Source organism: Pteropus vampyrus, unplaced genomic scaffold, assembly GCF_000151845.1.
Source record: "Pteropus vampyrus isolate Shadow unplaced genomic scaffold, Pvam_2.0 Scaffold363, whole genome shotgun sequence".
NCBI lineage: Eukaryota > Metazoa > Chordata > Mammalia > Chiroptera > Pteropodidae > Pteropus > Pteropus vampyrus.
This window is the reverse complement of record NW_011889144.1, coordinates 560,242-575,945: the sequence shown is the minus strand read 5'-3', so window position 1 is coordinate 575,945 and position 15,704 is coordinate 560,242. Positions and strand designations below refer to the sequence as shown.

Genomic DNA, 15,704 nt, shown 5'->3' with positions numbered 1-15,704 from the left:
TGACAATGAAGTCTACCTCAGAGAGGCTAGGAGGACTGGCCTGGAGAATAGGTTCAGAGGTGTTCTGGAAAGTTCTGGGGAGAAGCATGGGGCCAAGGGTAAAAGCATGGGGCCAGGGGTAGAAGCCATGGGAGGAATTGTGTGGACAAACTATAGCGGTTAATAAGTTATATCTGAAAAGACAGTGAGGAAGGCAACAGGTAAGGGGCCCCCATCTATATGAGACTCATCCTCAGGTGGGAAGCTGCCTGCAGTGAGGGACAGGTCTGATAGGTAGTTTAAGGACCTTCCTGGGTCTGGTCACAAAGGGTAGGCAACTACGGCAATACGGGACTGTGACAGCAGCCTCACATGTCCCAGTTATTCCTGAGAAAGAGGAATAGCCTCTTGCTCAGTTTGGCTGAGGAGGGAGAGGAGATGCCCTGACTCTCTGAGTTTGGACTTGATAGGTTAGGTGTCCTCACACTGACCATCACCAGGGAACTCCTGTGGTCCACAGCTGGTCTACCCAGGGACTGAGTCATTTGCTCTTTTGGAGAGCTGTTCACAAGGCATAAGTGTCCCTTGAGTATGCGTTTTACTTTTCTTCATACTAGGAAAACAATCCCAGAACCAGGAGCCACTTATCTATTGTTCTAATTTACCTGAAGATTTCCCAGTATTTTGAAGGATTTTGTCCATAACTGATAGATTTTCATACTGATCATTTTTGGGGGCATTTTTTCCTGTGGGAAAAAATAGGTACAATGATCAAGCTTTGATAATAATTATGGCATGATTCCAAATGTCTTTTCTCTTCAAATTCAAAAAAACCATTAACTCTGAGGAAGCAGAGTATGTGATGATGTTAAAAAACATCCTTTTCTTCCATGAACCCAGAACCAAGAATGTGTGGCTTGTGCTCAAGCACTGAGAGGAGACTTACATCTCCATACTTTCTCTGAGTCTTCTCTCTACACTCAGAGGATATGCTAGCATGGAACCACTTTGAATATGTGTAGTAAGGGCCCCTCAGTCCTGTGGAGCTAATGTTCCCGACTGCTTGGACATTGTCCTTGAACCTGGACACACGTTTTATCAGACACCTCACTCCTCAAAAAGGTAATTTCTCACCTTTCTTCCTGTCCAGCCCTTTCTACCAATAATTGCATTGGACTGATCCTACTGTTAGGGAAGAGAAACAGAGTATAGGGTTGCATGGGGCTGGGAAGGACTCTGCATGTAGCCTGGCCCCAGGGCTGACTAGGCCTGGCAGACAGGGTGGGAAGAGCTCACTTTAGAGTCACTTCCTCTTCTCTGGGTATGACCTTCACTGTGTTCTGTGGGGCGCTCTCATCCTCCTCCTTCTCAAAGCACATCAAGAAGAACTACCTCCCTTTGGTTTCCTCAAAACTCCATGTGAGTACAACTTGGAACACTTAAGAAAGACCTTTAAGTTTAGCACATTTACCTTTGTTAGACACATGAATAATAACTAATAGTTAACTGGTCTGAGTCTCCCTTCAATCTGTGGGTTCTTGGATTAGAACAACTCCTTGTTTACCTATCAGCACTTAGCAGGGCTCAGTAGATATTGATTAAGCAAATTCATCTTTTATTAAAGCCAATGTTAATAGGAAATTAAGGATTATAGCATAAAATTAGGTATGCCCTAAGGGAAACTTAGCTTTTAACAGAGCCCAAAGTCTTAAACTGAAGTTTAAGCACAGTCGAGATGTCAAGAGCAGAGTTATGGACCATGAGGACTTTTCACACATCCTGAAATCACACAGGAAGTTGGCTATTCTGACAACAAGACAGGGAAGGTGTTTGCTGATCTATTATCCTTCAAACTACTTCAGGCGTTTAAAACAGTAATCGAAAGTACTTAAAGATATCAAATTTATGTTTTTAATAAGAATTCTAAGCCCATGGTATAATTTTTAAATTAAAAAAAGATCATCTGTGCAAAGTAAAACTGTTTCCAAGGAAAAAATAAACAAATGAGTCTATATCAAACTAAAAAGTTTTTGCGCAGAAAAGGAAACCATCAACAAAACAAAAAGACAACCTACTGTATGTGAGAAGATATTTGCCAATGATAAGGGTTTAATATCGAACACATATAAAAAACTCATGCAACTTAACACCAAAAAGAAATCCAATTAAAAACGGGCAGAGGACAAGAAGAGACATTTCTCCAACAAGGACATACAGATGGCCAATAGACATATGAAAAGATGCTCAATGTCACTAATCATCAGCAAATTAAAACCACAATGATATATCACCTCACACTTGTCAGAATAGCTATCATCAATAAATCAACAAACAACAAATGTTGAGGAGGATGTGAAGAAAAGGGAACCCTTGTGCACTATTGATGGGATTGCAAATTGGTGAAGCCACTATGGGAAACGGTATTGAAGTTCCCCCCAAAATTAAAAATAGAACTACCATCTGACCCAGTAATTCTACTTCTGGGTATTTATCTGAAGAAATCCAAAACACTAATTAGAAAAGATACATTCATCCTTATGTTCATTGCAGAATTATTTACAATAGTCTAGATATGAAAGCAACCTAAGTGTCCATCAGCAGACATATAGATAAAGAAGATGTCGAACATATATACGACGGAATATTACTTGGCCATAAAAAGGATGAAATCTTATCATTTACAACAACATGGATGGACCTGGGGAGTATTACGCTAAGTAAAATAAATCAGACAGAGAAAGACAAATACCATATGATTTCACTTATATGTAAAATCTAAAACAAACAAACAAAACAGAAACAATCTCACAGATACAGAAAAAACTGATGGTTGCAAGTTGGGAGGGAGGTTGGAGGGTGAGTTAGAAAGGTGAAGGGATTAGGAAGTACAAATTTGTACTTACAAAACAGTCACGGGGATGTAAAGTACAGCCTAGGGAATATAGTCATAATATTGTAATGACATTTCTGGTGTCAGATGGGTACTAGACTTATTGAGGGGATCTCTTCATAAATTATATAAATGTCTAATCACTATGTTATATATCTGAAACTAATCAACTATAATTTTTAAAAATTTTTAAAAAGTAAAGCTGTTTTCAATAGGTGACCCCTCATTTCCAGTTTCCATCTGGAGGCCACAATTGTTATTCATTTCTTGTGTATCCTTCCGAGTATAATCTATACCATAGAGACTGTTGCCAACATCATCATATCACTGAATATTTAGAGCTACATTTATATTTTTTAGAGGAAATTTCTTAGGAAATTTTGGCAGATAATTCAGGCTAATTAATTTATGGAAACATATACGATTTATTATTAAACATATACAATTTATTAATAAACATTAAAAGCTTTCATCATAAGCTTGCTTATTTGTAGAGTATAATCCTTAGCCTTTGAGAGTCCCAAGAAATCATAATAACATTTACATTGTCCATCAACACACCTGATGAGGCTTGTGGCTAGTGTTTACTTTCTATTTATAAATGAGACCTCAGTAAGGCAAAGCAACTTTTGCCTAAGGTCAATGAGATGGTACGTGGCCCAGATGGGAAAGAACCCAAGGGCTAGGGTCTCTGGCCCCTGCTCCTTTCAGGCCACCCTGAAGCTTTCCCCAGAGTTGAAATACAGAGCTCTTCAAACCCACAGGATTCCCAATGGAGCCACTTGAGTAAAAGTCTAGTATTTGAACTTTCATGTCTGGATAAGATGGAGTAATAAGGACTAGATATATCCTCCCAAGTTAATTTGAAAAACTAAAAATTATATAGGAAACAATGATTTCTCATACATCAGACAACAGGCATCAAGATTTTATGCTGGACACTACAAAATACTGATGAGAGAACTCAAAGTAGATCTAAATAAATGAAATCATCCACAGATTGGAATAGTGAATATTGTTAAGATGTCACCACAGATTGAAATACTGAATATTGTTAAGATGTCAGTTCCTGCCAGATAGATTAATAGATTCATAATGATCTCAATAAAATTCCATCAAACTTTTTGGTGGAAATTAACAAGTTGTTTCTTAAATTTGTATGGGAAGGAAAAGAAAACAGAATAACCAAATCGATTTTGAAAATTAAGAACTATGTGGGAGGATTCACGCTGCATGATTTCAAATCTTGTTATCAACATACAGTAACCAAGATTTTGTCATATCTAAAAAAGAATAGATATTAAATCAATGGAACAAAAACAAAGTTCAAAAACAGACCCACACATATATAATCAACTGATTGTCAACAAATGTGCAAAGGCAATTCAACTGAGAAAGCTGTTTTTTGAACAAATGTTGCTGGAACAATTGGACACAAGATGAAAAATATTGCATATTGCAATATTGCATATTGCAAACCAAAACAAAATAATCCATACCTTATACCAGTAGACATAAATTAATTAAAAATAGATCATAGTCCTAAATGTAAAACCTACAACTTTAAAACTTCTAGAAAAGAACATAAAAAATATTTGTGATTTTGAATTAGGCAAAGATTTCTTATATTTGACACCAAAAGCATGATCCATAAAATGAAAATTGACAAATTGGAGATGATCGATATTAACAACTTCCGATCTTGGAAAGACACTATTATGCAAATGAAAAAGCAAGCCGTAGTCTGGTAGAAAATATTTTTCAATCACATATCTGATAAAGGACTTGTATCCAGAATATATAAATACTTCTCAAAACTCAATAATAAAAAAACTAATAAAAAAAGGGGGGAAATGTTTGAACAGACACTTGACCAAAGAAGATATACAAATGGAAAATAAGTACATGAAAAGATGTAAAACACTATTAGCCATTAGGGAAATGCAAATTAATACTATATAATAAGATACTATTGTAAACCTATCAGAATGGCTTAAAAAAACAGAAGAAAATATCAAGTGTTGAGGAGGACTCAGGGCAACTTGAATTCTACGAGTGTGAATGTGAAAATCTGTTTGACAGTTTCTTATAAAGCAAAATATAAAATTAAAATTTATATTTGTCCAAAAACTCCTATGCAAATGTTCAAAGTGGCTTTGGAAATTCCCAAACTTGGAAATTCCCAAATGTCATTCAACTGGTGAATAAATAAACTGGTTACAATGGAACTACTCAGCAATAAGAAATGAACTGCTGACAGACACAACAACATGGATAAATCTCAAACGTATTGTGCTTATTGAGGAAAGTAGACTCAAAAGTCTGACTGCCACTGCCATAGCCTACATCCCTCTCAGCCGCTTGGGACGGGGCTGCCTCGCGTCTTTGCTCCTACCTCCTACCTCCTACTGTTGCAGCGTGATTTCCTATTTCTCTCCCCAGTTGTAGGGCTTCTGTTCATCTAGATCCCAGGCGACTTTCCTTGCTGTTCAATCTGTGTTTCTGTCACAAGTTTGATTTGGTTGCAAGAGGGATGAACAAAGCCTCAAACATCTACGCCATTTTTCTCTACTCTCCCCTAGTTATGTATTCTTGATAATTAGGTATTCATTGTTCATCTGCTCACTCATTTATGTAGCAAACATTAGTCAGCTACTACTGTGTGCCAGATGCTAACTTCTAGGCCCAAAGTGGGAGCAGAACACAAACTAACGTGTCCTAGTACCTGTCCTGGAGGGGCTTACAGTCCAGTGAATGTCACAGATATTTTGTGTTGCTATTTGTTTTATGTCCACTTCTACTTAGGTATATGGAGGAAGCTTAAGGGCAAGTATAAAGGAAAAAATTGACAACCTTAAGCACGAGAATGCTTTAACTGGGGAGTGTTTGCCAACAACCACAAGCTACCCTGGTTCCTCTCAAAGGAAGAATAAAAATTACTTATTTGAAGAAACAGCTTTTCAAGTCAAAAAATCATCTTAGACACTAAGCTTTTTTCTCCAAAATTAAATCTGTACCTATAGCTATGTCTGTATCTTTATCTATAGCTATATCTATCATCTCTGTATCTATCTATCTATCTATCTATCTATCTATCTATCTATCTATCTATCTATCTATCTATCTATCTATATCACCTATCTATCATCTGTCTATTTAGCTAACTAGCTAATACATGGCACATAAGCTCAGGCAGATTTCTTAGTATTATTTGCTAATTCTTTGGATATATTTACACACAACTACTTGGGAGAGAGTAGGAAATTTAGCAGATGTCAGGTTCAATCATTTACTCTCTCATCCACTCACTGATGATGATTTAAAATTTGCTGATGAATCATATATCTTTTCCACCTTTTTTGCAGACTTGTTCCAATAGGTCTAGTATTTAAAGAGAAAAAGTATTTTTTCCCTGCACATGATAGTCACAGAAAACTTTAAAAAGGCATGTATGGACAATAAGTACCAACTAAAATTGACCCTATTTGATTAAGAAAGCTTGAATGAATCATTTTCTCTAGAAAAAAACAGAAAAAGTTTTAAGGAAGAACTCCAGAGAAAAAAGCAGCAGAATAAGATGGTTTCGCAGGATAATTCTAACAAACCCGAAAAGATTAGATGGTTCCAATGCTCTATAAATTTTCTAAAAGAATCAAAAAGGAAGGAAAAATTTTAGTTCTATTGCAGGTATAACACTGATACTTCAACCTGACAGAGATTGTACAAAAAACAACAGTCCAATGTGGCTTGTGTATTTGGGTGCAAAAATACTAAATTAAATATTGACAAGCAGATCTTAATACAGCTTTAAGAAAATAATATGACCAAGTCGGATTTATTCAAGGAATATAAGATTGGTTCTATATTAGTAAATCCTAATACATCATTCACCATATTAAAAGATCTTTAAAAAATGGTTATTTCCAAAGATGATAAAAAAGACTTTGACAAAATGTAAAAGAATTTATGAATACATTCTTTATGTGTTAACATAAGTGTCCTAAAATCAGAATCTTACTTATTGGGTAAACACTTGAGGCATTTCTGCTAAGGTCACAAAAAAGGTAATGATGCCCTGTAACTCTACTATTAAACATTGTCCTAGATATATTAGCCATTGAAATTAGATAAACTAATAAGATATATAAACATTGGTAAAGAAAAAGGAAATTCTATTTGTAGATGATAATATATCTAGAAAACACTAAAGAGTCATGATAAAATAAAATCAAGCAATAAAAGAATTTAATAAGATAGCAGAATTAGAATATTAACCTACAGAAATCAGTAGCATTCACACACACGAGTAAAAATCAGTTAAAGTACAGAATGATAGAGACGATCTCATTTAAAATAGCGACAAAGAAGATTAAACACTTAGGAATAAACTTAACATGAAATATACAACAAGGAAAATTTTTTAATTCTCCTGAAAGGCATAAAAGTAGACCTGAATAAATGGAAAGACATCACCTCTTTTTGGATAAAACAGCTCAACATCACGAAGACATCCATTCTTCCTAAGTTATTTTAGAAACGTAATGCAATTGCAATAAAAACACACTTTAAGGGAAGCAATGTGGTGCTGGCACATTACTAGACAAACAGAGCAGTGAGATAGGATGCATAACCCAGAAGAGGTATCCATACCTATAGACACTTAGTTTAAACCAAGTATGGTACTGCATATCACAGGGGCAAAGATAGACTTTTTTTAACAAATGGCGCTGGGATGAGTGAGTAGTCATATGTAAAAAGATAAAATTTGACACAGGCTTGACCACACTCAAAGGTAACTCCAAGTAGATGAAGGATCTACATGTTACAAAACTGATGAAGTCATGTATGCAGTACAGGAAACATGTTAAATTCCTCAAATTCCAGTGGCAATGTAGGGAAACTTTGTACATATGGCTCAAAAGCTAAAGATGGATCATTTTAACTACGGAAAAATTGAAATTTGTTTTGCATGAAAAAAATAGAAAACATAGTCAAAAGATAACCGACAAATTTGAAAAAATTTTTATCACATGTATCTCAGACAAAGTTGTAATATTCTTAAAAGATAAAGAACTCTTAGAGATTTAGGATAAAAGACCAAAAACCTAGTAGAAAAATGAGAAAATAACATTCTCATAGAACATTCACAAAAAATGATATAAAAATGAACGTGAAAAAAATGAACAAATGAACAAAAATGATATTAAACCCTCAAACATATTAGATAGTCAAACTCACTCACAATTAGAGAAATGCAAATTAAAATAGCACTGAAATACTGTTCCTCACCAATAAGACTGGGGATAGTTTAAGGATATAACAACACGCTGTAGGGAAGGCTGTGAGGAATCAGACTCTCATATGGAATGTGAGCAGGGGTAATTACCAGGTTACATTTACCATTATTGGAAATTCTTTCCTGTCCTCTGAAAGGGAGCTGTGATTCACGATAACCCTCAGGACCACTGGCTTGGTAATTATCATCAGCATTGGGTTCTTTGATGAAGAACATGGGGGAAAAAAAGATATATCCTTGGTTACATACTTATGAACATTTTGGTCTATACTTTATTTTAGAAAGGTAAGTTGAAATGCTAATATCATTTTCGAGTTTTATTGGAAAATGTGTTTTGGGTAGTAAGTATAGAGTCAGTCATCATCTGAATATTAAGAGTAGATGGCTAGAATTCAGTAGAATTCAGTCCTGCATGTGTGTCTGCATCTGTGTGTCTTTGCCTGTGTCTGTGTGTGTGTGCATGCATCTGTGTGTGTGTTTGTGTGAGCATTTGAGTGTTCATATATTTCCCAGCTCTGTCTGCTGAGAGAAATTGGAAGCAATGACATTCTGCTGAATTTACCCAGCACTTGGCCCTTAGTTTTTAAGTTCAGTTCTTCAACAAAAGAAACCATATTCCAGGACTGGAACAGGGAAAGTACAAGAGGGCCTAGAGCATCTAGTGGTCCAGAAAATAAGGAAGTGCTCAGTAAGGACAGGGCATGTTAAAAGGACAGAAGAACAAAATAAAAGGAGCTTCCAAGGCAAATCTGGTGTAATTTGGACAAGAAAACAATGAAATTGGTTTTAATTTAAGCAAAACTTATCTGTTAGAGGGACACTTTTCTCCACTCCTGGGGGCATCCTCGGGGGATGCTCTGGGCCCTTGCTACTCCGCCCACCCCAGGGAAGGAACAGTGACTTAAGTGAAAGTGTGGGAAGGGATGGGCACTGTGACAGCAGCTTCCTTGCCCTTCCGGCCTCCACCTGACTGCAGGGACTTTTCTGCCAGCTCCTCTAGGTTCTAGTTTTCCAGTGTCAGACCTGTGGTCAGGGGTGGGGTGCAGGCAGTCCCTCTGTCCCAATAGAGATGGGAACTCTGCCTAATCCAGGGGAAGCAGCCATGCTCTTCAATCACGCTTTTCATCCTCCATCAGGGAACTGTCTCCACCTGCATTTGTCTCGCCCCTCTGTCCTCCCCACTATGCTCTGAACTCAGGCAGGAGAGTTACTGTGTTCATTTACCATTATTGAGAACCTTGTCCTCACTACCAAGAGAGAACGGTGAATTATCTGAGAGTTCGCGATAACTTGATAATTCAGGACCACCAATTTGATAATTCTCATCAGTGCCAGCATCTTTGATGAAGAACATGGAAAAAATAAAGAAATGTTTTCTTGGTTACATACTTATAAACATCTTGGTCCACATTTTATTTTAAAAACATTAGGGTAGAATACTAATAGAGATTTCGTGTTCTATTGAAAATGTGTGTTGGAAAGTTAATATGTAGAGAGTCAGGCATCATCTGTCTGCCTTGAACCCAGCAGTTTGGGTCTCAGTAGATGTTGGTGAGCTAATCTGAGGAACTGGAACTTACTACATCTGGATACGAAATTTCAAGAAAATGCTAAATTTCCTTGCTGCTTTATACAGTCATGCACTGCTTATAGATTTCTGGTGTCCGGTGCTCTCCTTAGCAAGGGTCAACCAAACATACTGTCTTGGTTTTCAGTGTGCTGTTTTATATGTGTATGTACATTTTGAACAACATGAAGCTGCACTTTGGAAAAGCACATTCTTTGTTTTGCTCACTACTAGCAGTGTGGCCTTGGGCAAGTCCTTTTTCAGACCTTAGTTGAATCCCCTGACGATCAGGGTCACGGTCACTGCCCTAGTACCTCAGGAGCTTAAGTGCGCATCACACGTGCTGGCTCGCTGACAGACCCTATTTTCTTGTGCTCCAAGTTCCTGCAGTGGCTGAGCCCCATTTGCATCCTGAGTGCAAGACCTTGCTTGCACATGCGCCCCAGAGGCCACCCCTAAACGAAGGGAACCTGTCTCTGCCAGTCTAGATCTGACTTTCCCAGCCTCACGCAGGTTATGGGAATGGTTTGGGACAACTGCTTCTTTCACATCTCCATTTGTTTTTGCCCCAGAAGTAGCCGGCCTTAAGAATGCTAAAATGATGGCATTGTGCACTTAATACCACAGACCCTTAGGAATACATGCAATTATGAGTTTAAAAGATGTATACTTGCTTTTTTCTTTGAATAATTTTGTAAATAATGTTGTTGATGCCTTGTATTTTCCAGGTCCTGATGACTTATTTGGATCCAGCATCTCTTGGACTAGAATTTCATCTTGCAAAAAGCACACAAGGACACGTTAAAGCCAGCAATGCAGGATCTGCTCCCTTTTGCTCTATGTGGACCTACGGTGGCCTGTGAATGCAGTGACTAGAAACGGGAACTCAGGACACAGAGCTGGCTTCCTAAAGAACCCTGTCTGGGCTGGGGAGACCACTGCCTCCCTATGTAACTTCTGAAAACCTGAGACCATCCAGATACCCTGGATAGTTCTGTGTCCTCCCTGAGGCTTTCCCCAAATGTCATTCCTGATTTCTACATGACGTGGCATTGTTTTCTTTCTTTACATTCTTCTGACCTCTCCTAGGAAGATTATAACATAACAGTCCACGGCCTTGTGTCAGACCTGAACCACATTCTGGTTCTCCTTTCACAGGACTATTTTGACAAGTTTCTCTCTGACCTTCAGTTTTCTTGTCTGTAAACTGGGGTCTGACTTTCATCAGGCTTTTTATGAGGTTCAGATAAAGCAGTATATGTAGGAAGCACTAACAGTCCTAAACTGTGGTGGAGGCTAAATTAATTAATAAATGGCAGGAGTGAGTCTCGCCCACCTCCGCAGCACAGTGGTCATGCTGACCAGCCAGTCCATGCTGGGTTTGTGCTGGTAGGAGCCCAGCAGGGGCAACCAACCTACCCTGGTTTGTCTAAACTTTCCTGGTTTAGCATGAAAATCCCACATCCCTGGAACCCAGCAAGGCCAGGCAAAGTGAACGGCTGGTCACCTTAGTTTCTTCTCATGTAGAACACAGAAGCAAAGGAGGAGAAGAATTAAATGTCACTGGAAACAAAGATTTCACCAACATAAACAGGGAAACACTCTACCATTATTCTGTCACATTCCTACTCAACAGCCACACTCTTTTCCTCCTCCCCATAGAATCTGGTATTGGCCTGGGTGATGTGTACTTTGAGACACCTGCAAAGAATTTTGCTTCTCCTTATAAAAGGAAAATGGTGTCTGGACTTGCACCTCTACGTCTTCCTGCCCTGAAAGTGGCTGTGATGTCTAGGGCGTGGACAGCATCCATGACCATGGGGCACAAGCTCCAGAGATGGCCAGGTTGACCTCAAACACATGGCCTCATGTCACTGAGTTACTGGTGACATAGGAGCACTGCCCCTGCATGGTTGAGTCACTGCCACTGAGGCTCTATTCATATGGGCATTTGCATTCTTAGCTGGTACAGCTGTTCTGGCTACCTTGAGAAGACCTCGTCCATTTTTCGGGGCCAGTTTTGTACAGGAGAACCAATTTTCGGTCCCTAAAAAATCATGGTGTTTAGTTAGATTCTGGGTCATGAAGAAGAGTGGACATCGATGGGAACCACAAGCATTTACTGAGTACCTACTGTGGACCAGAAACTGTCCAGGTGATAGAGGGTCAAGGATGACCCAGCCCTGGTTCCTGTTCTCCATCTGGAATAAACCAGCTGTGTATGAAGGACAGAACACTACAGCTGTGACTGTGCATAGTGCTTCAGCTGTAACAAAGAGCTCACCAGGGGCTGGGATTGAAGGGGGTCCCCAAGTAAGGCAGGGACAGGCAGGAGATAAGAGCTCAGCTGAACAGTTCAATCTAGTGATCCTGGAATCAGTCTGCCCCATGTAGGAAGCTAAGAGTGTCCTACTGGGGACACTAAAGACCACAAGTCGCAGAGTCTTGAGAGGTCCTTGAAGTGAGCTGTGACAGCTCAATTGTGACAAGACATTCTTCCTGTTTGTGGCCAATGACAGTCTCTGGGCCAAAGAGGACTGAAGCCAACCGACTTCACATCACCTTCAGGGCTGGAGGCTGAGATGATGCCCCAAATGTGAGCAAACTGAAACCAAAAAGCCGCCTCTGAAAGCTTCAACATGCCTCCAAAAATGTTACCCATATAGTTGTAGCTAGAAAAACCTTCAGGGAGAGATGGAGCTGAACAGGTAAGAAGGCTCTTTGTTTTTAAACCATGTCTGATTTCACATGGTTAAATTTTTTTTTTTCTTTGAGAAATAAGATATTCAGTATATAAACAGACGGTGACCAGACCTATTAACACGTAGAACTCTGACCCACTGTCTCAGCACCCAGCCCAGGCAGCCAGCCTGCTGTCCAGAAGTCCCACTTTCAGAAGTTGCCTAGAATCTCCAGCCACAGTCCCGGAAGCCAAATGATTACCTCGCAGCAAGTGGCCCCTGATGGCCTGGATGTGATAACTGCAGCTTCCTCAACGTTTGTCCCTGCTTCCAACTGAGAACCAACCAGAGAAAGCCAAATGTGCTCCCTAACCTATCACACAGGACTCACTTCTGTTTAGCTGCTCCGGTGTCCTCTGGCTAGCATCTCGGTCAGGTCACCCCTAATAGTCCCCTGGGTCAGCACCTTGCCTGGAACACCCCTGAGCCCTCCCTTTCCCACCATGAGCTCTCCTCTCCCTACCCTGCCTGAGGCAAGTGACAGCGGATGAATGCCAGCTACAGTGAGCCCTAAATCAACAGCCTCTGCTGTCCTCATGTGAGTCATTTTTGTTTATTTCCAGGGATATGGATTTCTCACTTTTAAAGTTTCCCGCTTCCTTTCTGGTAGAAGGGTAGGGGTGAGGTGGAGCAAGAGCTGCAGCTCCCCTCCTTCCAGGGTCACTTTGCCAAGCCCCAGGAAAATTATCAGAAATCCCAGTGACTCTTTTTTCGACCCTTTTCCCATTGGATGGAGGGAGTTCTGGTGTCAGGACTATAATTCTCCACATATAGTAAGAGTTCTCATCATAGCCACTCCTTGACCTGGAACAACTTCATTCTTGCCTGGATAGTTCACTTGACTACTGGGTTGGCCTTTGAGTCCCTGACATTTTACCTAACCAGTGCAAACATTTTTAAGGGTGTCTAACTCTGCTGAGGCCCAAACATTTTTAAGGGTGTCTAACTCTGCTGAGGCCCTAACTCTGCAGGGCCCTCTATGGAACCAAGTTCTCTCCAAGCCCAGAGCCCTGCACAGAGCTGACGCCACCATTTCATCTTATAGACCAGACCTGGTTCAGAGAGATTAAGGCACCCGCAGGCATTGAAACCACATTTTCTGATTCTGAGACAGGAATTGCTTAGACAAGTAAGATGGTGGTAACCCCAGAGTGAACTAGGAACATTCATTCATTCATTTATTTATGTGTGTGTGTGTATTATGTATGTATGTATGTGTATGTATGTATGTGTATGTATGTATTATGTATGTATTATGTATGTATGTATGTGTCTGTCTATCATCTATCTATCTATCTGTCTGTCTGTCTATCTATCTATCTATCTATCTATCTATCTATCTATCTATCTATCTATCTATCTATCTATCCTATCATCTCTATCAATTGTCTATCTATCTAGCAGTCAGGAATTTTTTGAGATGTTTCCTAGACCAGACTTGAAAGTGGAGCAAAGCCCAAGCTCTTGACAGAGGCAATCCTGGCACCTTCATTACCCTCAGAAATCTCCTTGGACTTCAAAGACTGGAGAGCGGTGTCAGTGTCACACTTACCCTGGGCTCCCTCTCCAGCTCTGGGCAACCTGAAATCCTTACTCCCAACCCCATGAACAGCTGAGCAGAGATGTCCTGACATGAGCTGAAGGTAATGACTCCATGCTCTGAGTCTCAACTCTCTGCTCCAAGGACTTCTCTAGGCCTCAGTAACTCTGAATGTAAAATGAAGGGTTGGACCAGAACTGTGGGCACTGTGGCTCTGGCCACACGAACACATATAGTGTATGGCTGGTCTAACTGAGATGTCCTCTAAGCGCAAAGCACACACTGGATTTTGGTGTCTAGGTGAGACAAAAAGACTTAAAATATCTCATTAATAATTTTATATCAGTTACATGTAGAAAAGATAACATTAAATAAAATGTTGTTAAATTAATTTTACCTGTTTCTTTTTTAAAACTGTACCTTCTAGAAAATTTAAAACAGTATCTGTGGCTTGCGTTGCATCTCTTTTGGACAGCCCTGGGTTACATTGATGATGTCCGACCCGTCCGTGCTTCCAGGCGCGGCTGGACACTGGGGGTTCCTAATGAGCCCTGGGCGATGCAGGCCCTGCTAGGCCATGGACCTCATTTTGAAAACTGAGGCTCCAAGGCCCTTCTTAGGTATAATGGCCTAACATTTTACATCTTTCTTAATTTCTTGAGAGTTTGACTCTTAGATGTAAGCACTGAGGCTATGAGCCATGAGAATGTGATTCCAGTCTCAAAGCAAATTGCTTCCCTCCACCATGTGCAGTTTGCACCAGGTTATCTGGGGAACACCCACTGACAATCACCCAGCCCCTCCAAATACAGACCAGATGTTTGATGTGAGGAGGCTCCTTACCAAACACTCCAGGAATATCTTCCTGAGATTTTGGCTTGAGTGGCATTTCAGTAGTTGAACCTAGGAGGGAAATAAAAATCCTCAGAGTGTAACAATGTTCATTAAATTTGCACTGACTTGTCTTAAACAGATTCGGTTTTGCGTTGCCCGCCAGCCTTGCACAGAGCCCTGCACAGGGTTCCTGGGACTAGATTCTCATCTGGAAAGGATGTGAGGATGGAGTGACATGTTTGCCCACATGCTCTGAGCTGACACCTGCGCTCCTGGGCAGCACTCACTGGCGCTATCCCTTTGGAAAAATAAAAAATGTTCCCGCTCCAAGCATGACTGTGCCTGTGCAAGTGCTCTGAGGAGAGCAAATAAGAGAGACACGCATGTCCTTCTGTAAAAAGCACATTTTAACCTATTTTATGAACTTTTGCAACAATGAGTACACCTGGAAGCTTATGAATATAACGTGGAGAAATGAAGAAAGTGTGGTATGCTATTGTATTTTGTGGTTCTCTAGTTGGGAGGGGAGCACCCAGAGGGACTGACCACCCTACTTTTGTGACAGTGCAAATCTTCACTTCTTTAAAATGACTTTTTCTCTCCTCTTTCTTCTTGATTCAAACTGGCCCTGTACTCACTTGCTTCTTTTCTTTCCTATCCTTCCACCTTTGCACATACTGTATGTACCACAGCTCCTTTAATCATTAAGCCCTTAGGACACCAGATTTTGGGCAGCATCAGACAGTCTTAGGAACAAAGCCTCAGGTCTGTTGACCACAGAAACAGAGTTTTGGTCAAACTAAAGATAACTTCTTGACCTCAGTTGCGCTTCAGCTCCAGACTCATGAAGGTAGAAC

At 40.0% G+C, this 15,704-nt stretch overlaps 1 protein-coding gene across 1 annotated transcript in view; it reads right to left on the bottom strand.

Annotated features, from left to right (window-relative positions):
- Positions 1–15,704, bottom strand: part of SPACA7 (sperm acrosome associated 7) — a 20,659-nt gene that overhangs the window by 1,985 nt on the left and 2,970 nt on the right. The window contains exons 2-5 of the mRNA XM_023522908.1: positions 14,857–14,916; positions 9,390–9,503; positions 8,270–8,365; positions 645–725 (exon numbers count right to left, since the gene is read on the bottom strand). Coding sequence (XP_023378676.1) covers positions 645–725; positions 8,270–8,365; positions 9,390–9,503; positions 14,857–14,916 — 351 coding nt within the window. The remainder of the gene's footprint in view (positions 1–644; positions 726–8,269; positions 8,366–9,389; positions 9,504–14,856; positions 14,917–15,704) is intronic.